This window comes from Podarcis filfolensis, assembly GCF_964270895.1.
Source record: "Podarcis filfolensis genome assembly, chromosome: 15".
Lineage (NCBI taxonomy): Eukaryota > Metazoa > Chordata > Lepidosauria > Squamata > Lacertidae > Podarcis > Podarcis filfolensis.
This window is the reverse complement of record NC_139618.1, coordinates 3,352,603-3,379,471: the sequence shown is the minus strand read 5'-3', so window position 1 is coordinate 3,379,471 and position 26,869 is coordinate 3,352,603. Positions and strand designations below refer to the sequence as shown.

Below are 26,869 nucleotides of genomic sequence, written 5' to 3'. Positions count from 1 at the left end.
AGAGCAGGTGCTCCCCCGCTCAGCCGAGGCCATTCCCTGCTCTTTTGTAAACACACAGCCTGTCATCCCCAGGAGCTGAGAGGCAATCTGTTTCCTTGCATGAATGCAGCTTCTGGCACAGACTTTCCTCTTTACCCCCCCCCCAACCTTAAATGGAAGCTCCATTCCCCCGCAGGGAAACTCTGAAGCAAGCCGAGTGATGGTGATGGTGAAGGGGGTGGGGAGAGGCATGGGAGGCAGGGAGTGGAGTAATCTCTTGCTCGGTTCCAGTAAATAATACATCAAGATGGCAGATCAGAAATGAAATTATCATTGGAAATGCAGAAGCACTGGCTAGTAATCACATGCAGACCACTACGCGTGTGTCAGAGACTGCCTCTAGGTCCCGGCTCACAAAGGACCAACGCTAGCCGGTAGAACGGAATAAAGTCTTTATTGAAGTATAGTTTCCATTTCCACATCTTAGCGTGCGTCTCTACGTCTATTCCCTAGATCGGCGAAGTCCCATCTGAATCTCCGCCTCCTGTACACCAGTTCAAGACCCTAGCCTTGCTCCACCTTTTGCGTCTCTCCTTTCGCCTCTGGGTCCTACCACCCCCCGGGGTTCCTTCCTTCCTGGATGCCTCGGATGCGGACCCTTCGGATTCCTCCCCCTCCCTTCGGCGGGCTTTAGGACCTGGCTCCCTTTCCGGGCTGCTCATTGCTCCTCCCTCTGGTACATTTGAACTTGGCGCGCGCGCGCTGTCTCCGACCCTCCTCTCTACCGTTTCCTCGCTCTCTGACGCAGGCGTGGCTGCTGCCGGAGAGCTGCCTGTCGCTGGTGCCTGGAACTCCTCCCCCCTGCTGCTCTCTGGTGGAGTAGCTGGTCCGGATTTCCAGCTGCTGCTCTCTGAATCCCCTCTGGTCCCTTCTTCCTGGGGTGCCCCTCTTGGTAACCCCCCAGCTCTGCCCACGGGAGCCCCTTTCTGTGAATCCTCCGATTCGCTGGACAGACTTAGAGATCTCGGACGGCTATCATCGCTAACCTCTCCTTCCGATTCCTCGCCATCCGTTCCCTCTGCTCCTGAACCCCTGACATCCATCCCCCCCTCGAAGCCCCCCCTTCCCCCCTCCCCTCCTTCCGGTGTGGGTTCTGGGTGCTCCGTCGTGGCAGGGGTGAGTGCCGGATACAGTTCTTCCCTCGTGTCGTACATTACATCGGGCAGGTCTGGCTCGTCCTCCGTGCGCTCGTCGACGTCGATCTCCTCTGCTTCCATCTCCCTGCCTTCGTGTTCAAATCCCACGTCCTCCCCCAACACGTCCATGTCCATCTCTCCCCCGTTCCCCTCTGAGGGTGATGCCTGCCAGGGACCCCCCAGCCACTTCCTGCGCCACTGCTCCTCTGGTTGATTATCCCACCAATAGGAGCGGTCTGAGGCAGAACCCGAGGGTGAACCTTCCGGAGATCGTATGTGTGGTGCCGTCTCCTCGTCCGAGTCGAACCCCTGGAACGTGCTGCCTGAAAGTGTGGGTGTGAAGAGCCAGTCATCGAAATACTCGGCTGGCATGGGCCTGTGTGGGAAAATGGCATGGAACTCTTCCTTGAGAAGAGGCTCGTCCAAGGCATAGCCCGGCACCCAACTGTTGGCGCTGGCCGGGGTATCCTCTCTGGCAAGAAGGTATTCTACTCCCTCTTCCCCCCATCTCGAGTCTAAAATCTCTGTGGCTTCGTTGATGCGCTCCCCTCTTGGCGACCCCCTTTCCCTGGGTCCTTCTCTGGGCGGATCTGGTGCTGTGCCTGGCTCGTGAAATCTATGCGGTGCTTTGTAGGGCGTGAGCACCGATCTATGGAAGACCGGATGCATTCTGGAACCCTCCGGAAGCGCTAACCGGAAGGCCACTGGATTGACCTGTGCCTGGACTTGGTAAGGCCCTAGCTGCTTATGCCCTAGCTTCTTCTTGGCCAACGATCTGGTCGGCACTGCTTGCGCTGCTAACCAAACCCAGTCTCCCACCTGTATGTCTTCCCCTACTCTCCTGTGTCTGTCAGCCTGCAGTTTGTATGCGTGCTTTGCCAGTTCCAACTGCCTCCTAAGCTGTTCGTGGACTTCCTGCAACTCTGACGCTAATTCTTCCGCTGCCTGCGGCTCCCCCTCCCCCACTCTCTCTAAACCTGGGAAGGTTCTGGGATGCCTCCCGTTGTTGGCGAAGAACGGCGTCACCCCCGTCGACACGTGCTTCGTATTGTTGTAAGCGAACTCTGCGAGGGGCAGGTAGTCCACCCACGTGTTAGGCTGCTGATTGGCGTAGCATCTCAGGTACTGCTGCATGATGGCGTTGACCCTCTCCGCTTGTCCGTTGGTCTGCGGGTGTCTCGCCGACGCTAGATTGATCTTGACGTTCAGGATGCCCATCAACTTTTGCCAGAAGTTCGAGATGAACTGCCGCCCCCGGTCGGATAGAATAGATCGTGGCAGACCGTGGACCTTAAACACGTGGTCTATGAACAGTTTGGCGGTCTGTTCTGCCGTGGCCACCTTCGCACACGGAATGAAGTGTGCCATCTTGGTAAACATGTCCACCACCACAAGCACTGCCGTCTTTCCCCTCGAACTGGGCAGATCCGTGACAAAGTCCAGGGCCACCCGTTCCCACGGCTCAGACGGCGTCTGCAACGGTTCCAGCAATCCCGCCGGCGGTTTGTGCACTGACTTGGCCCTTTGGCAGGTGTCGCATCTCGAGACATAATCCGCTACTTCCCCCCGCATCTTGGGCCACCAAAAGTCTCTGGTCACTAGTTCTACAGTCTTTTCTCTGCCAAAGTGCCCGGCAGTGGGGGCGTCGTGTAGCTGCTGCAGCACCCTTGCGCGGAGGTCATTCCCCGGCACGTAGAGTGCTCCCTTGCGGATGAGCAAACCGTCTCTGATCTGGAACTCGTCGTCCTTCACCGTGCCCTTGTGCACCTCCTCCATCTTGGCTAGCGCGAAGGGGTCCTCCTGCAACGCTCGACGTACGGCGTCCAGATCCACGGTCGCCGAGGCGCAAGCCCACGCTTCCGGTGCGAAAATGTGCTTGGCTGCCGACGGTGCCTCCTCCTCGAGGTATTGCGGCTTTCTGGACAAGGCATCCGCCATGATGTTGTTGTCACCCGGGATGTACTCTATCTTGAAGTCGAAGTCCGCGAAGAACTCTGCCCATCTAATGTGCCTCTGATTCAGGAACCTCGCCGTGCGCCAGTACTCTAGATTCTTGTGGTCCGTGCGGACCTGCACTGTGTGTCTGGCTCCGATAAGGAAGTGCCGCCACGCTTTGAACGCTGCATGGATGGCTAGCAACTCCCTGTCCCAGATGGTGTAATTCTGCTCCGACTTGCTGAGCTTCCTTGAGTAGAAGGCGCACGGCCTCCAGTCCCCCTGCTGGTCTTGTTGCAACAGTACAGCTCCCACGGCTCTGTCTGAGGCGTCCGTCTCCACCCTCATCGGTCTGCTGGGATTCACATGCAGCAGCTGCTCCTCGGAAGCGAAGAGACGCTTGAGTTTCTGAAAGGACTGCTCCGCTTCCTCCGTCCAGATAAACTTCTTCTTCTTGGAGCTGAGCGTGTCAGTGATGGCCGCCGTTTGCATAGCGAACCCCTTGATGAACTTGCGATAAAAGTTGGCAAAGCCGACAAACCGCTGGACTTCCTTCCTATTGCGCGGGCTTTTCCAGTCCAATACTGAGCGAACCTTGGCGCTGTCCATGGCGAGCCCCTTGTCCGACAGTTTATAGCCCAGGAAATCCACCTCCGTCACGTCGAACTGGCACTTCTCCAGCTTGGCGTACAGCCTGTGCTCCTTTAGTCTCCGCAGAACTTCCCTGACATCCCTCTCGTGCGCTTCTCGCGACTCAGAAAATATCAGGATGTCGTCCAGGAAGCATACGCATTTCTTGTAAAGGAGTCCCGCCAACACGTGATGCATAAAGGCTTGAAAACAGTGAGAGCCATTTTGTAATCCGAAGGGCATAACTCTGTATTCGTAGGTGCCCAGTGGTGTGAACATGGCCGTCTTCCACTCGTCGCCCTCCCGCACACGAATCAGGTTGTACGCGCCTCGCAGATCCAACTTGGTGAAAACGCGTCCTTTCCTTACCGTCGCGAGCAGGTCGTCTATTTTGGGCATGGGGAAGGACGAGGGCTTGGTTTTCGAGTTCAAAATTCGAAAGTCAACTACAAGCCTCTTCTGGGGCGTGTCTCGCTTCTTCACAAAGAATACTGGACTGCCCCCTACAGCTTTCGACTCCCGAATGAACCCGCGCTTCAAATTGTGGTCTATGAACTCCCTAAGTTCCTGCAGTTCGTCCTCAGACATGGAATACAGTTTCCCTGTTGGCAGCGTTGCCCCCGGCAGGAGATCAATCTTGCAGTCATAGGGTCTGTGGGGGGGCAGTTTGTCCGCCTCCTTCTCGCAGAAGACCTCCAAAAACTCCTTGTACTTGTTGGGCACCGCTTGCACCATGCCTAGGTGTAGCTGCGGTGCATCCTCTCGCCCCTCTCCTTCCTGGCAGGTCTGGATGCAGTGCGCTGCGCAGTAGGAAGAGCAGAAGGTCAATTGCCGCTGGTACCACGCTAATGCCGGGCTGTGCCTATCCAGCCAACTCATGCCCAACACTATGGGCGTGTCCGACAATTGGGTGACGTTGAAGCTGATGACTTCTCGGTGATTCCCAATTTGCATCACCATAGGTGGTGTCTGCTGCACCACCTGCCCCCCTAGCAGTTCCCTGCCATCCACTGTGACCACGTTCAGGGGCAGTGTGGCTGGCAGTAGCGCTATGTTGTGTTGTTGAAGGAATTCCAGTGCGATAAAGTCCGCATTACTGCCAGAGTCAATCGTAATCGGCACTTCTAAAGTGAGACCAATGGGCAGCTGGAGCGATGCGGTGAGCTGCACCACTGGTTTGGGCGGGAGGGGATCCGTGGGCTTCAAAATCTCTGGGGACTTCTTCACTGACTCGCCTGGCTGGCCCCCAGTGCTTCCGTTTCCCTGCCGTGGTTCACTTTGCTGAGTTGCTCCCATTACTGTCATTGAAGCTGCAGTGTGCTTGTGGAGCCTCTGGGGACACTCTTTCGCCATGTGCTTCGAACTGTCACAGATGTAACACTTCCTGTTCCCTCTAGGCTGCTTTGTTTTGACTGCTCCCGGTGTTAAGGCTCTGGTGGCTGAATGAGCTCTAGCACCGCCGATCTCCATTGGCTCCTCCCCCCCTGCTTGCGGAGGCGTTGATTGCGCACGCGCGACATCCCTGGGCAAGAGGGAGGGCACTCTGGCTGGTGTGCGTCCCCAACGCCCTTCTCCTCTGTCCCAAGGGCGGTCCTCCAGCCTCACCCCCACTGCAAGCGATCTGTCCACCACTTCCTGGGTGCTTTTGGGTCTCTCCCCCCGCGCTATCTCATCCTTGATTTGGGGGTTCAATCCTTCCCAATAAAGATCTCTAACGGGGGGGGAATCCTTGTCCCACCCCAAGGCATTGACCAATGCAAAAAAGCGGGAGTGATACTGCCTCACGCTGGCTTTCCCTTGTCTCAGCTCAAATATGTCCTTACGGGCAATGTCAATGTCTATTTTCGATAGAAAGCAAGAATCCATCGCTTTAATGAATGCAGCTGAACTCTGGAGCGCTGGGTCCATATCTCTCCACAGATTGCGCAGACATGCTTTCGCCTCTCCATGCAAATGAGACAAGATAAACCCCACTTTTTCTTGCTCATCTCTAAACTCTTTCTCCAGCAGTTTCAGCGCAAACTGCACGTCTGCTCGGAAATTGGGGTACTGCTGCAAATTCCCATCAAAGTGAGATACAATGCTGCCTCCAGTCCTTCCCAACCCGATTCCCTCGGATCTGGAACCCGTTTGTGCCTGCTTAGTAAGCACTTCCAACCTGGCTTGGAGATCTCGGCATGCAGCAGCCGCTTCATCCTCTCTTTTCCTGGAGGCGATTATCTCTGCGCTGAGCTGCGTTACCGCTTCTCGCAGGGAAGCAATTTGCTCTTCAGTAGACATGTCGCTTGACTTTTGTGAGCTCCAAAGGCACCAGTCCTCTTTCCTCCCTGCTTCGCTCCCCACACGCCGCTTGAGTCAAAGAGAACTGATGAAAACTTCTGTGAGATGGGACTTACTGTCAGAGACTGCCTCTAGGTCCCGGCTCACAAAGGACCAACGCTAGCCGGTAGAACGGAATAAAGTCTTTATTGAAGTATAGTTTCCATTTCCACATCTTAGCGTCCGTCTCTACGTCTATTCCCTAGATCGGCGAAGTCCCATCTGAATCTCCGCCTCCTGTACACCAGTTCAAGACCCTAGCCTTGCTCCACCTTTTGCGTCTCTCCTTTCGCCTCTGGGTCCTACCACCCCCCGGGGTTCCTTCCTTCCTGGATGCCTCGGATGCGGACCCTTCGGATTCCTCCCCCTCCCTTCGGCGGGCTTTAGGACCTGGCTCCCTTTCCGGGCTGCTCATTGCTCCTCCCTCTGGTACATTTGAACTTGGCGCGCGCGCGCTGTCTCCGACCCTCCTCTCTACCGTTTCCTCGCTCTCTGACGCAGGCGTGGCTGCTGCCGGAGAGCTGCCTGTCGCTGGTGCCTGGAACTCCTCCCCCCTGCTGCTCTCTGGTGGAGTAGCTGGTCCGGATTTCCAGCTGCTGCTCTCTGAATCCCCTCTGGTCCCTTCTTCCTGGGGTGCCCCTCTTGGTAACCCCCCAGCTCTGCCCACGGGAGCCCCTTTCTGTGAATCCTCCGATTCGCTGGACAGACTTAGAGATCTCGGACGGCTATCATCGCTAACCTCTCCTTCCGATTCCTCGCCATCCGTTCCCTCTGCTCCTGAACCCCTGACAGCGTGTGTTGTGTTTTTGAGTGTGTGTGTGTGCAGGGGGGCTACTTCTGCCCTCTTGATTAATTATGTAGACGAGAGAAGGTGAGGTATCTTCTTATATTGTTATTGTGCGGCTCCCTGCACTGTATGGATTATTGGGGGAGAGTCATAAAAACCCCTCCTTGATATGGGGCAGAGGGATTTGCTTTGATCAGCTTGGAGGACAAAGAGAAAGCTGGTTCCAAATGGGAAGGCGCACATCTGGAGGGCCACCCCCTCCCACCGGCCCGGCTCCCATTGGTCATGCTGGGAGTTGAAACCGCAGCCCACAACTCTTAAGCGGTTTCAGCACCATGGTGAGTTCTAAGTGAGCCGCTTGCACCACCAGGCAAGGAGGCCAGTGGTTTCAGCACCATGGAGAGTTCCGCTTCCCCCAAATGAGACCGTCAGAAGTGCTCTGCTGGATCTTTCAGTGTACAGATCTACAATGGTACCTCGGGTTAAGTACTTAATTCGTTCTGGAGGCCCGTTCTTAACCTGAAACTGTTCTTAACCTGAAGCACCACTTTAGCTAATGGGGCCTCCTGCTGCCGCCAGAGCACGATTCCTGTTCTCGTCCTGAAGCAAAGTTCTTAACCCGAGGTACTATTTCTGGGTTAGGGGAGTCTGTAACCTGAAGCGTATGTAACCTGAAGCGTCTGTAATCCGAGGTACCACTGTACATACCACCTGAAGCGTATGTAACCTGAAGCGTCTGTAATCCGAGGTACCACTGTATATGCAAAAGAGGTGTGTTTATTCACCTTCCTTAAGAACAGAAGAAGCTATGGAGGAGCTGCCCCCCACCCAAAAAATGTTGGCGGATTTCTTCATAATAATAATAATAATAATAATAATAATATTTTTATTTATACCCCGCCCTCCCCAGCCAAGACCGGGCTCAGGGCAGCTAACACCAAATATAAAAACAATGGATTAGAATACAGCTTAAAAAACAAAATTAAAATACAATATTAAAACATTAAAATGCAGCCTCATTTCAGTGGAACTCAATCAAAAACTTTTTTGGGGATAAAAACGTCGAGTCTTCACCAAGGCTAACTATCCAGACTGGTCCTACGTGGGCCAGAAAAAAGCCAGGGAAATCCCCAAACAGGAGTTCCAACACAGAAGGAGAAAGGAAAAAAGTAAGAGGGGGAGGGAATCAAGTTGATTCCAAGCCAAAGGCCAGGCGGAACAACTCTGTCTTACAGGCCCTGCGGAAGGAAATCAGATCCCGCAGGGCCCTGGTCTCATGAGACAGAGCGTTCCACCAGGCCGGAGCCAGTGTTGAAAAGGCCCTGGCTCTGGTTGAGGCTAATCTGACTTCCTTGGGGCCCGGGACCACTAGGGTGTTGCTATTTATGGACATTAAGGTCCTCCGTGGGGCATATCGGGAGCTCTCATGGTCCCTGCCCATTGCTCATACTGGCTGGGGGGCCAATGGTTGCCCCACCACAGACGTGGCTGAAGCCTGGTCCATCCAGAGAAGATACCCATGAGGCAGAGAGTTCCAAGTGAATGGCTTGCCCCAGCTAACACTAACAGAAGAGCCTGGCTACTGGATCATGCCAGAGGGGCCTCATCTAGTCCAGCATCCTGTTCTCACACCAGGTACCCCAATGGGAAACCCACAGGCGGGGTGCAAGAGCATTCCCCTCCCCCCCTCGTGCTAGAAGCATGCGGCTTCTGGCCCTGGAGCCAGTAAGCAGCTGCTAAAGCGTTCCCTGGCTGCGTGGCGCCAGGTCATGCGTCCATTAATGGGAGCTTATCTAGCCCCCGGATGATGAGGGTGAAGAAAGGAGCAAAATGAATTTCTTTTACGAGCCCATGTAGTATGGCGGGTGAGTGGGGGAGAGAAGGTGTTGGTTGAGGAAATGAATTCCATCTATGAATACCGAATGGAATCTCTAAATAACTGTGTGCATGTAAAATGTTCTTTTCCTGCTGTTTGGGGGCGGGAACGAGAGGGCTCATCAGGGTTCTTCTCCAGTGTAATTCTTGGGCAAAGTGTCCATGGACAGCATTCTAAAGAGCCGAGAGATGAGATCCTCTCTATGTGTGGTGAGTGCGAATTTTGGAAGCGAACTCATTGGAACTTCTAAAAAGACGCGTACTAGATTCCATTGGCAATTGCTGAGTGTTGAACTTATTGCAGCTTCCATTCCTTGGTCCTTAAGTCCTGCTCCAACTTCTGCACAATAGCCTTCCTGATTTGAAACGTATTCATTTGTCTATGTTAAAAATGTATAACCTGCTTTTCACCATCTACCCCTTGAAAGCGGCTTTGCGACGATAAAAATACATGCAAGGTACACAGAGGTGCTTCTGTTCTCCCTGGCTGGCTGGTCGCCTTCTGCGAAGGGTGCATTTTAATTAAGGGACGTTCAGGAGCGGCCAGCAGGGCTGGTAACTGGATCCGTTTAATCTATCAGCGGAGGCAGCGAGACGCGTCGGCAGCCTCTAATGGCACTTGTGTGTTCAATCTCTAATCCCGCCAAGCATGTAATACATTTCCTATTAATGCTCAACTGCCGGCATCCTGATCACCCTGGGGACCGAGCGGCGGGTGAACCGTGGGCGATAGATTTAACGGCACAAAAGGGACCATGAGAGGTGTGCGTGTGTTGCAGGGAGTTGGGGAGCAAACTCGGGTCCTGATCCATCCTGTGTTCTGCTTCCTGTGAGACAAATAATGTTCTTTAATTATTGTGTGTAAGAACAAAAGGCATTGGCCCTTCAGGCTTCTCTGCCTGGCCCACGGAACTCCCTCCAGGCCACATACCCCCATCTGCAGGTGATTCTATGGCCCTTGCTTTGCGCCATCTGTGGGTACTTCTGCCGGGCTGGAAATGCATCTTTCTATGGCTCCGCCCATGTCTGGCATGTGGCCCCGGAAGGTTGCCCAGAAGGGACAGCGTCCCTTGGACTGGTGAAGGTCCCTACCCCTAGATTAAAAGGCAGTGTGACTTACCTGCCTTTGCTGTAACTGTGCATTTGATGAAAAAGTGTTCAGAAATAAGGCCAATGGTTTTTTGTTTGCAGAAAGACCGGTTCAGTGACAGAGTAGCTGCTCTGCATGCCGGACAATCCAGGTCCAGCCCCTAAAGGTAAAGGTAAAGGGACCCCTGACCATTAGGTCCAGTCGTGGCCGACTCTGGGGTTGCGGCGCTCATCTCGCTTTACTGGCCGAGGGAGCCGGCGTACAGCTTCCGGGTCATGTGGCCAGCATGACTAAGCCGCTTCTGGCAAACCAGAGCAGTGCACAGAAACGCCGTTTACCTTCCCGCCAGAGCGGTACCTATTTATCTACTTGCACTTTGACGTGCTTTCGAACTGCAAGATTGGCAGGAGCAGGGACTGAGCAACGGGAGCTCACCCTGTTGTGGGGATTCGAACTGCCGACCTTCCGATCGGCAAGCCCTAGGCTCTGTGGTTTAACCCACAGCGCCACCCGCGTCCCCTAAAGAGGGTTTAATCTCCTGGCTCACATGTCCTGCCTCACCCCCAACCCAACATTTTCTTCCCCAGGTATTGCGTTAAGGGCTCAAGCAAGCCAATTCCCTCTCCCCGCCAGACACACCCAGTTGGGAACTCACTGAGTAGGAGACATTGTCAGGCCATTTGGGGGGTTGGGGTGGGTTTAACTTTTTTTGCTGTTAAATCGTTTTTATCAAGTTTCCAATAAAAAACATCCAATTAACATATCAAGTCATAATCCAATAAAAATAAAAAACTAAAATAAAAAAAGATCAAATTATCTTCCAAATTGTAATTATTAATTTTTGGACTTCCCATAGTCTGGACCTTGAAGCATATTGTAATGGTTCTAGGGGTTGCTCGTGCGTAAGCAGGTGCCCATCTCCCCGGCTGGGTGCAAACACCTGGCTGGGTTGCCAAAGTGAACCTTTTCTGTCCGGACAGCCACTCACCCGTGGCTGACTCAATCGCTGGCAGAATCCGTGAGTGGGCTTTTCTTAAACTTCTTCCAGCAAAGAAGCTCTTTGACGCCTAGTCTCCGCCTACTCTCCCTGCGCGGAAGGCTTCTGCGCAAGGAGGGCATGGGCAACGGAGGACCCCTACTCTCCCCGCTGGTCCCAGGCAAGGAGTCATGAGACCGCCTCGCCACTTCCCCCAGCTGCCCCCCTTCTCCACTGGTGCTACGCTGATTCTCTTCCCCAGAAGATGGGCTGCTCCTCCCGATCCCTGGACGCTCTCTGGAATCCCTCTGGCTTTCGCTCTCCCCCTCCAGTACTGATGGCAGTTCCCTGACACATATCTCCAAATCTCAATCCTGCCTCTCGTCGTTATTTCCATATTTCCACATCTCGATTCTAACACTCTGAACTTCTTTGTCTCTGGCTCTGCGATTCTCAGTCATATCAGAAATCATATATTGTTTCGTCTGCCAATGTATGAGTTTAACTTTTTTTTTAACAAGCGGATATAGAGGTAGAATTCCTGCCCACTGTGAATGTGCAAAAATGCTTTCTTTGTTTTGAGGCCGCCAAAATGATTGGCACGCGACCGTCCAAGTTTGGTGTTAGGAGTGCTTGTGGTAGTGATAAGGATCTGTTTGCTTGGTAGTCTGAACGGTGTGTGTGTGTGTGTGTGTGTGTGTGTGTGTGTGTGTGTACACGAATGGAAGACCTTATCTTCTTCCTTGCTCACTCACCCCTTTGACCCTCTGACCCCCAGTTGATGCTGGGCTCCCGCTCCTGGCAGCCAGTATGACCAGTGGTAAGAGATGGCGGGAGTTGGGCGTCCAGCAAAATCTGTTGCTCTACAGAGCCCCCGTTCCCATTGGAAGTGCATGTGGCTCCAGGTTGTTTGAACCCCCCAGTCCCGTCGGCTTTTCCCCCACCGTACTTATGACGGCACACCTCTTAATTTCTTGGCTTGAAGCAGATAACCAGAGGGTCAACACATGCTAACTGAACCGTGGCGCTTCAGAGAGCCTGTGTGGTGTAGAGGTTAGAGTGCTGGACTGGGACCCCGGAGACCAGGGTTCAAATCCCATATTCAGCCAGAAACTCGCTGGGTGACTTTGGGCTAAGGCTCTCAGCCTAACCTACCTCGCAGGGTGGTTGTGAGGATAAAAAGAGGGAAGAGGATAACTTGGAGGAAAGGGAAGTATAGCTGTAACAATGAAAGTGTTTTTTTTAATTCATATTTTCAGACGAGCGCTGTGCTCTGTTCGGGGGGCTGTGCACTCCTAGCCTTCAGCTCCCTCCTGGCTGTCATTGTGATCTTCCTTCCCAGCGGGCCGTGCGAGAAGAGGGTCTGCACCCTGGCTGGCTATATTCAGACAGCAGCGGGTAAGTCTATAAGCCATCCTTTTTTGAAACTTGTATCTGCTAGTTTAACTGGATCAACTGTTTACAGCAGAGAAGGGGGACCTTTTATATATGTGTAAATATATTTATACACACACACACACATACATATACACATTTTTATTGGTTTTTTAAAGATATCATTTCCAACAATCATATAACATAACTTCATATCTTATACAAGGTTTTAGACTTCTGTCAACACCTCTGACGATTTTTTGTTCTTTATCACTTATTCTGCATTTCTTAATTTCTCTATTACTCTTAATTATCATTAACTAATAACTCTCCTCATAGTCTTTCTTGCAATATTTCAGATGGTCCTCCTTACAAAACTTCTTGAAGGCCTTCTAGCGTAATCTGTTCATTACAATTACTTTTCAAATAGTTCGTATATTTACTCCAGTCTTCTAAGAATTTCTGGTCCCGCAGAACCCTTCCTGTTAATTTATCTAATTCTGCATAGTCCATCAGTTTCATCCCCCATTCTTCTTTCATCAGTAATTCTTCTGAGAAGGGGGACCTTTAGAATCCCAAGGGCCGTATTCCCTTCTGAGCAGCCTTTTGGGGGCCACATGCCACTGGTGGGCGGAGCCAGAAATGTGAATCTTGCCTTGCCGCAGTAGGCTAGTTCCTACACCCACATTCACAAACCCCTCTCTCCATCCTCCATCCAGGCAAGCAAAGAAGCATGATAAGAGGTAAAAAGCACATTTCCAGCCAGACAAAAACACTCAAGGAGAGGTGTGGCCTAGGAAGAATCCAGAGGGCCGGATAGAGAGGCTTGGAGGGCCAGAGGTTCTCCATCCCTGATTTAGCCATTTAATTTTCTAAAGAGGTATTTCAACTGTGTGGGTGTAGGTAGGTACATATCTATAGAACAATATATAGCTTATATATTATGTATACGTTATTATTCTATTTTTTAAAAAATGTTTCCTATTTCCTTGTTGCTTTTATCAATTTATATTCGCTGAATTTTTCCTTGAGCTTATTCCTTTGTTGCTACTGGTATTTTTCTAGACTTTTTTAAAAAAATGTTTTGCTCCAGTGAACTAGAAACTTGGATGCGCCTCTGCTGAGAATATGTGAACCTTCTCCATGGAACGCATAGTGGACTAGAAACTTAGATTTGCCTTGCCTTATTTTACAGAGAACGCTCTCCACAGAGCGCTCCCTGTGGAAGGGAGTACATTTGCTCCTGCGATTCTTTACCTGTGTTTCTTCCCATTTGCCCCCTGTGCCAGTAGATAGATAGATAGATAAACCACAATGACATTGTTTATTTATTTTTGCTGCTTTTGCTGTTCAAGCGGAGACAGTGCCTGGGTTTCTTGATGAAGAAGACCAAAGCTAGCAGGTGGAGGGGAGGAGGGATGGGCGAGCGGCGTGAGGTACCCAAGAGTAGCCTTACGACCTGAATCCCAATTGATTTCAGATTATTACTGTTGACTGGAAAAGGCACCACGTTTCAAAGCACCATTAATCCACAGCGAACTGAAATTAAGAGGCATGGTGCTTCCTGGGCCATGGTTTGTGCGCTGAGGCCAGGAAGAAAAGGCAGGGACAAACGTCTTAAATGACCTCATTAGCTTGATTATACATGGAACAGTAAATTCTCCTTTGTCAATCCAGCTTCCAGTTCTGTAGTCTGTTTACCTCCAGCGCGGAATCTCTCAATTCCACCTCCCAGGGATCCTTTGTTTTATTTAGTTGCTGGAGTCTCTTTCCTCCCTTTTAAACATGGGGGTACAATGGCAATGGTGTCTGTCAGGGGTGACACAGCTTAGCTCCAGATTAAGGATGAGCAAATGTGTCACAGTTACCTCCACCACTTCCCATCCCCCCCCATCTCCAATTCAGTTTTTCGCATTTCCACATCGGAAAGCCAGTGTGGCTGTAGCGGTAAGAGTGTTGGACTAGGATGTGGGAGACAGGAAGACTCTCATGAAAATTATTTAGCATTTTAGGGTGAATTTCTCACAATTCACATTTTTCTATGCAGTTTTGACTAATATACATACAGTGGTACCTCGGGTTACAGACGTTTCAGCTTACATACGCTTCAGGTTACAGACTCCGCTAACCCAGAAATAGGTTAAGAACTTTGTTTCAGGATGAGAACAGAAATCGTGCTCCGGCGTCGCGGCGGCAGCAGGAGGCCCCATTAGCTAAAGTGGTGCTTCAGGTTAAGAACAGTTTCAGGTTAAGAATGGACCTCCGGAACGAATTCAGTACTTAACCCAAGGTACCACTGTATTTTTTTTTGCAAGCAGTTTCCCCTAATATGCATGTGTGCGTGAGAGAGAGTTTCACTAAAGTATACATTTTGATGCACAATTCCTCCTAATACATGCCTTTGGCTTGGTTGGGGTTGCAAAATTTGACAAATGGTAGATTTCAAAGGATTGTTGGGTTTCCTTTCTTGCGTTGTAATGGGAAACTGCCTAATCTGCCGTTTTCTGAACCAATCTGCAAACAAAATTAAATTTCTCTCCATCCTTAAGCATACTTCAGGTTGGTACCTTTGCACCAATGCCAGGAAAATGAAACTTGAACATTTCAGAGCTTGAGTCTTGAGAATAAGCATTAAAAACAACAACAACAACCAAGCCAGTTCCTCTCCAGAGGGCTTTTTAAATCCTTGCAACAGTTCCCCAATCTTTCTGTTTAATTTTTTTTAAAGAAAAAGGATTTCTTTTCCTCCTGTTGTTATTTGTTGTTTAGTCATTTAGTCTTGTCCGACTCTTCATGACCCCCTGGACCAGCGCACGCCAGGCACTCCTGTCTTCCACTGCCTCCCGCAGTTTGGTCAAACTCCTGCTGGTAGCTTCGAGAACACTGTCCAACCATCTCATCCTCTGTTGTCCCCTTCTCCTTGTGCCCTCCATCTTTCCCAACATCAGGGTCTTTTCCAGGGAGTCTTCTCTTCTCATGAGGTGGCCAAAGTACTGGAGCCTCAGCTTCAGGATCTGTCCTTCCAGTGAGCACTCAGGGCTGATTTCCTTCAGAATGGAGAGGTTTGATCTTCTTGCAGTCCATGGGACTCTCAAGAGTCTCCTCCAGCACCATAATTCAAAAGCATCAATTCTTTGGCGATTAAATTTTTTTTTTAAAGAAAAAGGATTTCTTTTGCTCCTACCCATCCCCATTTGAGCAAAGATGATCGGGAGTAAAAATGTACAAAAATGTGCTTTGGAGTGTTGAGGGCAGCCCAAGGGCTTAAAGTAGCAAAGACCTCCACTTGGCCAGTTTTCTAGCAGTCTGCAGAAGGATAAGAAATCACATTGAGCAGCTTTCAGCAGCTGGAGGGAGTGGGCGGCAGGAACCATTTCTCTGCTGTTTAAAAGAAAGAGCCCAAAAGCAAGCTGAATTTTAAATAAGGTGGTCTCCCAGTAACATCACATGGGGTGTTTTTTTTGTTTTGTTTTTTTGAGTGGGGAAGGAACGTAGCTCTGCGACAGAGCCCTGCTTTGCAATTCCCAGCATAACCAGACAGGGCTGAGAATATCACCTGCAGAGCAGCTGCCAGTCAGTGCAGACAGCACCGAGCTAGATAGACCCAATGGTCTGATTCAATGCAGGGCACCAACCTGAAATCCTGGAGGGCTGCTGCCTGTCGGTGTGGACAGTACTAAGCAACAGGAGAGAAAGATCTGACAAAGGCAACTTCATCTGTTCCTGAACCTTTGATTCAGAACCATGAGGCCTGGAATCGTGGTTTATTTTTAGGCGAGGAGGAGAGCCCTTGCTTTTTTGCAGATTCCATTTCTGGCATCTCCAGGCAGGACCAGGAATGTTCCCCACCTGACATTGCCATTCAGTGCAAACTATTCTGTGCTGGATTGACCCAATGGTCTGTAATAAGACAGCTCCCTATATTCTCCTGGTGCGTTTATACTGTCCAAAATGTTCTGATAATTCCACATCTTGCTTCCCTCTGCTCCTCCTATTATTTCACCACTCACTGCTGTGTTGAATTTTTGATTGGAGGCATCTCAGGGCAGAGACCTGCCCTGTCGTATTGCATCTAAGCATCAGACAGACTGACGATGCTACTCAAAACAGCTGAAGAATTGCAGTTCCCTCCTAACACGCCTTCAGGAATAAGATGAACCTGCTGGATCAGGCCAATGGCCCATCTAGCGTAGCATCCTGTTCTCACAGTGGCCAACCAAATGCCCTAATGGGAAACTAGCAAGCAGGATACAAGCACAACGGCACTCTCCCTCCTGCAACTTAGTAATAATAATAATAATAATAATAATAATAATAATAATAATAATAATAATAATAATAAAATTTTATTTATACCAGAGCCAGGCTCAGGGCGGCTAACACCAATAAAATCACAGTAAAAACATAATAGGGGAAAAAGAAAAGAAAAGAAAAAAAACAATTTAAAATACAGGTTAAAATGCAATTTAAAATGCAGCCTCATTTTAAAAGTAGCCGATAAATCAAGACCATAAGGGCAGGGAAACATAAGAGTCAGACTGAGTCCAAACCAAAGGCCAGGCAGAACAGCTCTGTCTTGCAGGCCCTGTAGAAAGATGTCAAGTCCCGCAGGGCCCTGGTCTCTTGTGACAGAGCGTTCCACCAAGTCGGGGCCAGTACTGAAAAGGCCCTGGCCCTAGTTGAGACAAATCTAACCACTTTGTGACGTGGGACCTCCAAAACGTTGTCATTTGTGGACCTTAAGGTCCTCCGCGGGGCATACCAGGAGAGGCGGTCCCGTAGGTATGTGGGTCCTAGGCCGCATAGGGCTTTAAAGGTCAAAACCAGCACCTTAAACTGAGCCTGTACTCCAACTTGCATTCAGAAGCATCGCGGCCTCTGACTGCGGTAGCAGAGCACAGCCATCCTTGGCTAGTCGCCACCCATAGCCCTCTCCTCCTCAAAACAATTGCTTAATGCTCCTTTGAAGCCATCCAAGTTGGTAGCCATCGCTGCTTCCTGTGGGAGCGAGTTCCATAGTTTAACTATGTGCTTCCGGTCTGCCTCCGGGCGCTCCTACCATCTTCCTCGGCCACCCACGGAGACGCCACATGGCATTCGCATATGGATTCCGCCCCCCTGTGCTAACTGGCTGTTGTCGCCATCGGCTTAATCCAATTCCAGGTCCAATAATCCTTCCCACTCTCCCCATCCCAAAATCTCAAGGGCTCCAGATGCATTTGTATGCATCTTAATTTTCTTAAAAGAAAATTTTAATTTTCTTAAAAGAAAAGCAGCATTTTGCAGGGAGGGGGGGTGCTGAGGGAAGGGGGCGATTCTAGCATCTGTCACTGCCTTTCTAGCGCCTCCTCAAAAGCTTCGGGGCTCATCTGAGAGAGATTTACGGGGCCGCTATGGATCACCGGCAAGTTGATAAGGCTGTCGTGTGGAAGGACTGCCATAAACTGTTGCTTATGAACAACAACAGCAGCAGCAACAACAACAGTAGTAGTAGTAGTTTCTAACACTTTCTGAATGGTATCTCCAAGGACAGAAGTGTTGTGGTTTACGCTTAAAAAGACACCCCAGAGTTAAAGGCTGTTTGAAAATTAACACAGGAAGCTAACTTAGACGGAGCCAGAGCACTGATCCATTTACCTCCATGTTGCCAACACTGACTGGCAGCAGGGTTTCAGCTAGGGAGACTTTCCCCAGCCCTACCAAAGGGGATCACCAAAGATTGATCTTGGGACCTTCTGCATGCAAGGCAGATTTCCGCCATAGTGAACTGTGACTGATGCAGTAAGGAAGTAGGTTTTGTCCTGCAGGGGACAGGGCAGTGTGCAAATGTGGGTTCCCTGTTTCCTCTCCCCCCCTTGAGAAGCTAAGGAGGACCAGTAACCCCACTCCCAGTGTCGGTGGATCACAGCTCTCATCGTCCCTGCCCATTGGTCATGCTGGGACTGTGGGTCCCTGCAAACTCTGTAAGGCCGTGAGTCTCCCACCACTGTTGTGGCCGAAGCCTGATCCATCCAGAAGAGGCACCCAGGTAGCCAGATTTTATCAGCACCATGGAGAGTTCCATGTGAGCCGCTTGGCCCAGCTATGACAACCGGAAGAGCCCAGCTGCTGATCAGGCCAAAGGGGACCAGCGACCTGGACTCCCAGTGGCCAACCAGATGCCCCAATGCCAACAGCCGAGGAGTGAAAGCAACAGCCTTTTCCCCCTTGAGATGACCAGCAACAGGCATTCAGAGGCATGCTGCCTCCGACACGGGTGGCAGAACATAAGAGTTGTTGTCTCTGGCAGCCACCCATAGTCTTACCCTCTGTAAATTGGTTTATATAAGACAACTGCACTGGTCTGGTGAAAGCCTGCGATTATCATTATTTGATCTGTTTGTGGGCAGGACTCTGTCTCCCTCCCCCCCCCTCACCTCGCCTCCCTGAAAGGAGCTGGCATCCTGCCAACAGCTGCTCTGAAGCTCTCCAGGTAAGCATTTACGCCCTCCAGGGGAGGACAGTTGGCCGGTTGCGCGTCAATCCCTGCATCTTTACGGACCCATTGGAGAGCAAGTTCAGATTCCCTCCTCTCTCTCTCTCTCTTTTTAAAAAAGCCCTTGCCCTGGGCCTTCCTGAAAGCTGGCAGCTCTTTGGATTCAAGAACCTTTCCTTCATAGCTTTTATTTTTAAGGCAAAGCCATGCCATGTCTCTCTGATCCTCTGGTCCAAAGTGGCAGGAAAGGGTTCCTCGAACTCTGAAGCAGCCTTCCATCTCGATTCAAAATGTGGTCCTGTTGTACCTAAACATAAGACGAAAACTCATCTTAGGAGCCGTCCTGCGAAAGTTGCCTATCGCGTGTGAAGAGGTGTCCCAATTGTGCGGCGAACAACAGACCTCTTTCCAAAATGCTTGTTTTGCCGTCCTCCGGCGCAACACCCATCTCTCAACTGCAGAGAAGCAGTCTCTGCCCAGGGGCCGTCATGTTGCAAGCCTCCGCAGGGATGTTGTGCATTTGCTTAATCCTCCCTGCTCATGTCTAGAAGAATATCTGGCTGGGGAGGTGTTTAATGTAAGCAGATTGCAGCCAGCTCTCTTAAGTAGCTGCCACCCAGTCAACAGGATTACCGAGGTGAAGACTGTTCAATAGGAGGGCATGTGGCTTTCACCACCGTCTCCCTAGTTCTGACTTAATTGGATTTTTTTGGGGGGGGGAGGAGAGACAGGATTGACAAGGGCACCCCTTCTGCAAGGAACTCTCTTTCAGGGAAAGTATTCCCAGCTGTTTTGCAAGCCAGTTGGAATATCCAATTGGGACTCCCCGCAAAGGTTAATTAAAAAAAGATTACACAGTGCTAACCTTTTTTTTTTTTTAAGTAACCTAATTAAATTCCCGAAGTCTGGGTGGCTTTTGTTGTTTCCTCTGCGAAGTTCTTGAGGAACTGGTAGATACCCTGGCCAGCAGTTTGCAGGCTTAACCTGATTAAGGTGGAGCCTCAAGGCAGACAGGCTGATTGCTGACGCCAGGGGTCTGCCCCATGGAACTGGGTGGGAAAGCAGACTGGCCCAGCTAATCTATTTAACCTCCTCCATCCCCAATATGGAGGGATTGGCTTCAGAGGGCCTTTTTGTGGCTGTACAGCTGCTATACATACGCACCAAGTCGGACTATCCCTCCCTTCTACCTCTGTGTGTCACCTGCTCTGACTGGCAGCAGCTCTTTGGGGCTTCAGACAGGAGTCTCTTTTCTCAGCTCTGCCTGGGGCTGCTGGGGACTGAACCCGGGATCTTCTGCATGCAGACTCTCTCCCTTCCATTCTCTTCTCTGAAATCCTGGAGAGTGGCTGCCAGTCAGTGTAGAGAATAGCAAGCTAGATGGGGCAAAGAGCACCCTGCCCTGTGCTCCAGTCTCTTAGTCTGGCATCTGTGCAAATGATGGGTGTTAGGGAGTGTGTAAATTGGAGTTCTTGCCATAAAAGAAACCACCTTGCAAACCCTTTAACATCCGGTGGGGCCTACAGCAAAGCGTTGCTCCTGATAAGGGTCCCAGTTTGTTTGCTTTGCCCTGCTCTAGTATACTCTATTCCGTTGCTCCTCTCACCTGGTTTTCCATCCCTCCCAACCTGTCGGCATTAAGTGACCTCTGGGCATGCTCTGTACTCAGTTGGGCTATTTTGGGGTTCTCTCCCCTACACTTCAGGTTTTGTGGGCGGGTTGGTACTTCTGCAAACCTCGGGACTCAGCAGATCCTGTTGATACCCACCTCCTGCACATGGAGGGCGCTGCTTTGGCACACACACACACGCACACCAATACATCAGAAATAGTGCACCTGAGAGAGGAGAGGGAGCTATGGCTGCATCCCCTGCCCCGTATGATGGATGGTGCTGAGCCAGTAATTGACTATACTGTTGTTAAATAGGCTGACAGCCCCATCCAAATGGGACTAGAGGGGAGGGTGCTGTCCTGCCTGGTGTCAATTCTGAGTTATAGGGAGAATCCTCTTAGGCTCAAGTGCGCAGCAGCTATAAACAATTCCCTATCAGAGATCAGAATTAAAGCTGCCAATTATTGCAATGCCTTTACACAAATTCCAGTTCACACGTCGAATACTGTGTACATTTATGGTTGCCTCAACTCGGAAAGGATATTGTAGAGCTGGAAAAAGCTTCAGCCCAAACGATCCAAGGCCTGGAATGACTCCCCTGTGATGGAAAGTTGCAATGTTTGCAGCTTTCTTTTCTAGAGAAAAGGGGAATAAGCGGAAATCTGATAGAGGTGGTGTACCGAAGGATGCCTGTTGTGGGCAAAGTGAGCAGAGAAAAGGTTTTCTCCTGTATGGTACTAGAATTCGTGAACACCCAATGAAACTGAACATTCGAAGATTCAGAACAAGCAAAAGAAAGGACTTCCCCATGCAGCACGTTGCTAAACTGTGGAACTCACTGCCACAGGATGCAGAGATGGCCAACAACTTGACTGGCTTTTGTTGCTGTGGTTTAGTCATTTAGTCGTGTCCAACTCTTCGTGACCCCCTGGACCAGAGCACGCCAGGCACTCCTGTCTTCCACTGCCTCCCGCAGTTTGGTCAAACTCATGCTGGGAGCTTCAAGAACACTATCCAACCATCTCGTCCTCTGTCGTCCCCTTCTCCTTGTGCCCTCCATCTTTCCCAACATCAGGGTCTTTTCCAGGGAGTCTTCTCTTCTCATGAGGTGGCCAAAGTCTTGGAGCCTCAGCTTCAGGATCTGTCCTTCCAGTGAGCACTCAGGGCTGATTTCCTTCAGAATGGATCAGTTTGATCTTCTTGCAGTCCATGGGACTCTCAAGAGTCTTCTCCAGCACCATAATTCAAAAGCATTGGCTGGCTTTAGAAGAGGTTTAGACCAGGGGTCGGCGACTTAAGGCCCATGGGCCACAAGCGGCCCATGGGGGGTCGTTTAACCAGCCCATGGACCCCCGCCGCCCACTTGCTTGGCTCCCGTGCGCCACGCTAAACTCTGCATTCTGGGGATCAGGAGTGGGGAGGGTTGCTCAAGCTCTCAGGACCTGCTTGTGGGCTCCCCATCTGGTTGGCCCCTGCGAGAATGGGATGCTGGACTAGAGGGCCATATTAGGCCTGATCCAGCAGAAAAAATTCTCACAGGTGTCTAGCATTTTGTGGACCAGTTGAAATCTGCTCTTGTGATTTGTATCTGACCCCTATCTCCCATCAAACACTCTGCCAAATTTGAATCAAGGTGTGGTGAAAATGATTCCCGTTGCGCCATTAAGGAAATCTAGTTGGTGGTTGAGGATGTGTTGATTCATCCCTTTTAGGGTTTGGACTGGCCTGGGCAGAAGCGGGACCCTCCTCCACTCAGAGGAGTGGAAAAATAATAATAATCATAATAATAATTTTGTTCTTTATATGCCTCTCATCTGACTGCGTTGCCCCAGCCACTCAGGGCGGCTTCCAGCAAAATATAAAAACACATTAAAACATCAAACATTAAAAGCTTCCCTATACAGGGCTGCCTTCAGATGTCTTCTCAATATTTAGATGGCAGTTTGTTTATTAATTTATATCAGAGTGGGGAACATTTTTAGCCTGGGGCGTCTCTCATACCCCCATGGGCCAAATTTGCCAGCTGAGCGGAATGAAACCGGGAGGCTAATTAGACCCATGAACCGGAGGCTGCCAACCCTGGTTTTTTCCAAAAATATGCTACCTAGTACCAACAAAGGCTTGTAAGTCAATCCAACTCATTGTAAGCTCATCGGGGCAGGGCTCTGTTTTTGCACTCAACCCTGTCCCATAAAACTAAGTGCATGTTGATAAACGTAAGCCGCGGCTCGACGGATTTGCATCCGCAACGGTGCCACTGTGGCACTGCAACAGAGAGCCTGCGTGCCAGGGGAGCCTGGGTGAAAGTGGCAGGTGTTGATCAGGGCTCCGTGGCGACAGGAAACACTGGGAGAGGTTTGGAGCAGGCGGAGGGAGCGGAGAGAGGAATTTAATGGGTGGGTGGAGAGTGGCCCATCTGTCACCCATGACAGCGCAAGGACTGAACCCGTGATTCATTTTTTGCCTTGATAAATATATTAATCAGAGAGGTAATTGAACCAGAATGGCTCTTGACGGGTGGCTTTCGGGAACCAACAGCGAGCAGGTGCGAAGTGTGGCTCAGGGGGTGGGGAGGGAATTGCTGTGGGGCAGCAGCCGCCACCTCCCGTCTCCGCACCCCACCCCATAGCCTTCAGGGAGTGGGAGCATACATCATCCCCCACCCAATATATTTTTTTTGGCTAATGTGTTAGGTGCTGTTCAGTTGTTCTTCGGCCCTTGACATTTCTGCTGCGTACGATTTGAACAAACATGTGGCTGAGTAAGGATTTAGGAAAATGAGAAGCTGCCTTTATACGGAGTCAGGCCCTTGGGGAATCTAGCTGGTGGTTATCCGCACTGACTGGCAGCAGCTCTCTAGGGTTTCAGATGGGGAGACATTCTCAGCCCTACCAGCAGATGTTGGGGATTTAAGGTGGGATGTTCTGTGTGCAACGCAGATGCTGTCCCACTGGGTTCTGATCCTTTCCTTCAAAATAAAGCAAGAGTCTAGTCCTCATAGCTCTGAATGAACAGGTGACTTTCATATCTGCCTTATTTACTGCCTTATATGCGGAGTTCAGTTGCCTCACCTAGTTCAGTATTGCCTACACTGACTGGCAGCAGCTATCCAGGGTTTCGGGAGAGCTATGAGTCTATGACCTTGGAAGATGGTGGGCTCTCCTTCAATGGAGTTTTCTAACAGAGCTTGGATGGCCACCTGTCAGGGATTCTTTAGCTGTGATTCCTCCATTGTGGGGGGTTAGGCTAGATGACCATTGGGGGGCCCTTTCCAACTCTACAGTTCTATGAGTCTATGAATCTTCCCCAGCTGTACCTGAAGACACTGCTAGATTGAACCTGGGACCTTCTGCCTGCCAAGCAGGTGCTCTCCAGCAACAAAAACCAAGACTCCAGTCCTCATGGTTCTGAATCGAGGGTGGGTTAAAGAAGGGGGTGCTTTTTCCTGAGTCAAACCAATACTCCATCGAGCTCATTCCTGTCTACAGCTCTGAGTGTAGACAAACCCTGGAGATTTGCTGCCAGTCAGTGTCGAGAACACAGAGCTGGATGGAGCAATTCCCCAATTCAGAATAAGGTAAAGGTAAAGGGACCCTTGACCATTAGGTCCAGTCGTGACCAACTGAGCTTGCGGCGCTCATCTCGTACAGCTTCCGGGTCATGTGGCCAGCATGATTAAGCCGCTTCTGGTGAACCAGAACAGCACACGGAAACGCCATTTACCTTCCCGCTGGAGCGGTACCTATTTATCTACTTGCACTTTGACGTGCTTTTGAACTGCTAGGTTGGCAGGAGCAGGGACTGAGCAACGGGAGCTCACCCAGTCGCGGGGATTCGAACCACCGACCTTCTGATCAGCAAGCCCTAGGCTCTGTGGTTTAACCCACAGCGCCACCCGTGTCCCCAATTCAGAATAAGGCAGCTCCTAATTTTAGGGAGCAGATTTCCCTTTCTGGCCAAGCAAATTCCTGCTGTTGGGACTCCTTGTTTTTTGTAGAAGTTGGTGGTTTCAGAGCGGTCCCCTCCCTGGAGTGAGCAAAGCTGTGCCAACCCTTAAAAGGGGCTACTGTGGTAGAGGCCTCGACAGCATTTCCTCCCCGTTGTCAGTAAAAATAGTCCTCTCCCAGCTTCCTGTTTATGCAGCAACTCCTGTGGCAGCTCTGTTTTTATGCGGCTGCTGGGAAGTGATGCTGTTTCTTCTGGTCGTTACAAAAGGACATCTCAAAACTCACGTTCAGCTGCCTCCTCTTGTCTCCTCCAAATTGCCATTCCTTACTCTCTCTCATCCCAGCGGTGCGCAGCCTGGGATTCAGTAGAATGAACTTCACACAAGCTCTGAGACCCATACCTCTCTCCCTGCATTAATTCACGCGGGTTGTATTTAAGGCCCTGCCTGCAGTATATATTCAAAGGACTATGATGCCATTTTTAACAGTGATTTCACAGTCCGTCCTGTTTGTGAGGGGTGTGTGTGTCTCCTAACAACTCAGAAGTGTGCATGCACACGAAAGCTAACACCAAGAACAAACTTAGTTGGTCTCTAAGGTGCTACTGGACATTTATTTTATTTTTATTTTTTTATATATTCTTAAAAAAACTGGAATTCTCAGGAGTCTTAGAGGAAAGGCACAGCTGCGATACGGCTTTAAATATACAGAGCATAAGGGGCCTAAGTTTTACTTTGAACAGACTCTATTTAGACCTAAGTCATTCAGGGATCTCAACTAAAGCATCCATGACAAGGGCCACCCATCGTCTGCTTAAAAACCTCCAAGGAAGGAGAGTCCACAACCTCCCAGGGAGACCGTTCCATTACCAAACAGCTCTTACGGCCAGAAAGTTCTTCCTGATGTTTAGTCAGAGTCTCCTTCCTTCTCACTTGAAGCCTTGTGTTCAAGTCCTACCCTCCAGAGCAGGAAGAAACAAGTATGTCAAGAAATTGCTGCCATCACGCCTGGTCAAGGCTATGAGGCTGACAGGAGTTGGTGTCTAGCAACAGGGCCATAGGTTCCCCATCGCAGATTTTGGGGAGGTGGGGGTTGCTACGAAGAGGTTGAACAGAGGAGAGGAGGGGGAAGAGGGGGGTGTCTTCCCAAACCGCCTTCTGCCCGAGGGAACGTTTCCTGGGCAAATGCACCTCCAGACGTCTCTGCTGTATCCCTACAGCTCTCACAAATGCTGTGGCTTCTGCCTTCCTCAAAGTGGGTGGCGGAGAAATATCTACCGCTCCCTTCTTTTTCTTGGGCATGGTGTGTGTGTGTGTGCCTGGTTCTTATGCCAGACTGCCTCCGTTCTGGGCTGCCTTCCAGAAATGCAAAGGGCTGCTAAAATTAGTTTTTGAAGGAAGATGGTATGCTTGCATGTGAAACAGAGTGGTGGTGGTGAGGTTTTGCCACATCTTAAAATCTACATGCAGCTGCCTTTCTCTCCCCCCGTTCCCCCCCGCCCTGCCATTTAAAATTTTTATTAAATATTTTGCACATCAAAATAAGACGGGCGCTGCTTTTATTTCTTTTTGGCTCTTGGAAAGAATTGAATAAGCAACGTGGGACAGGTTTCCTGTTTCTGGCATTGGCTGCCTTGCAACATCTGGGCAGCTGCAGGCTCCCTGCCCTGGCTTTACAAGAACAGGCAAGGTCCAACAAGCCAGCCAGCTGTTTCCAAAATGGTTCAGGCAGACGGCTCTGGCAACCTCAGAAGCAGGCCTTTTGCTGCTAGGCCCTATAACTAAAAAGGTAAAGGGACCCCTGACCATTAGGTCCAGTTGTGACCGACTCTGGGGTTGTGGTGCACATCTCGCTTTATTGGCCGAGGGAGCTGGCGTACAGCTTCTGGGTCATGTGGCCAGCAGGACTAAGCCGCTTCTGGCGAACCAGAGCAGCACACAGAAATGCCGTTTACCTTCCTGCCAGAGCGGTACCTATTTATCTACTTGCACTTTGACGTGCTTTCGAACTGCTAGGTTGGCAGGAGCAGGGACCGAGCAACGGGAGCTCACCCCATCGTGGGGATTTGAACCACTGACCTTCTGATCGGCAAGTCCTAGGCTCTGTGGTTTAACCCACAGCGCCACCCGCGTCCGAGGCCCTATAACCTGCATGAGAAAAGACACTCCGTCCTCATTTGTGGCATTCTAGTTATAGGCCCTAGAATGCCACAAATGAGGAAGGAGTGTCTTTTCTCATGCAGGCGGGCCACTGTGAGACCAGGATGCTTGGCTAAATGGGCATCCCATGACCTGATCCAGCAGCCAGACTCTCCTCTGTTCTTATGAACCATTAGAATGCAACAGATCCAATAAGTGTGTCAGTCGATGGAGGATGGTATCCAGTTCTTATCAGAGATATTGGACCGTCTTCTTTCTGTACCTCTGTATTTTGTTTTGCAGCTGGAGGCTTCATTAATTCCGCCATTGATGAATATATTCTCATAGGATACCTGCCCATAATGTTCGGAGGTAATTTATTGCCTCCAATATCTTCCAGAAATACCTCTACCAGAGCAATCCCATATTTGCCTTACCCTTGGGGGTGGGGAGAAGCTAATGTGCCATAATGGCTGCTGTATCCCATGCTTGCTCAGGTGTTGGGGGTGCGGGGACAACAACATAGGTAAAGGTAA

General features: G+C 50.5%; 1 protein-coding gene across 2 annotated transcripts in view; it reads left to right on the top strand.

Annotated features, from left to right (window-relative positions):
- The window catches only part of LHFPL7 (LHFPL tetraspan subfamily member 7), an 83,156-nt gene that overhangs the window by 15,035 nt on the left and 41,252 nt on the right, over positions 1–26,869 (top strand). For both annotated transcript variants that reach the window (XR_014541942.1, XM_083587993.1), the window contains exon 2: positions 12,047–12,185. Coding sequence is in view for 1 of the 2 variants with exons in the window: in XM_083587993.1 (XP_083444119.1) it covers positions 12,047–12,185 (139 nt within the window). In the remaining variant the exon portion in view is untranslated. The remainder of the gene's footprint in view (positions 1–12,046; positions 12,186–26,869) is intronic.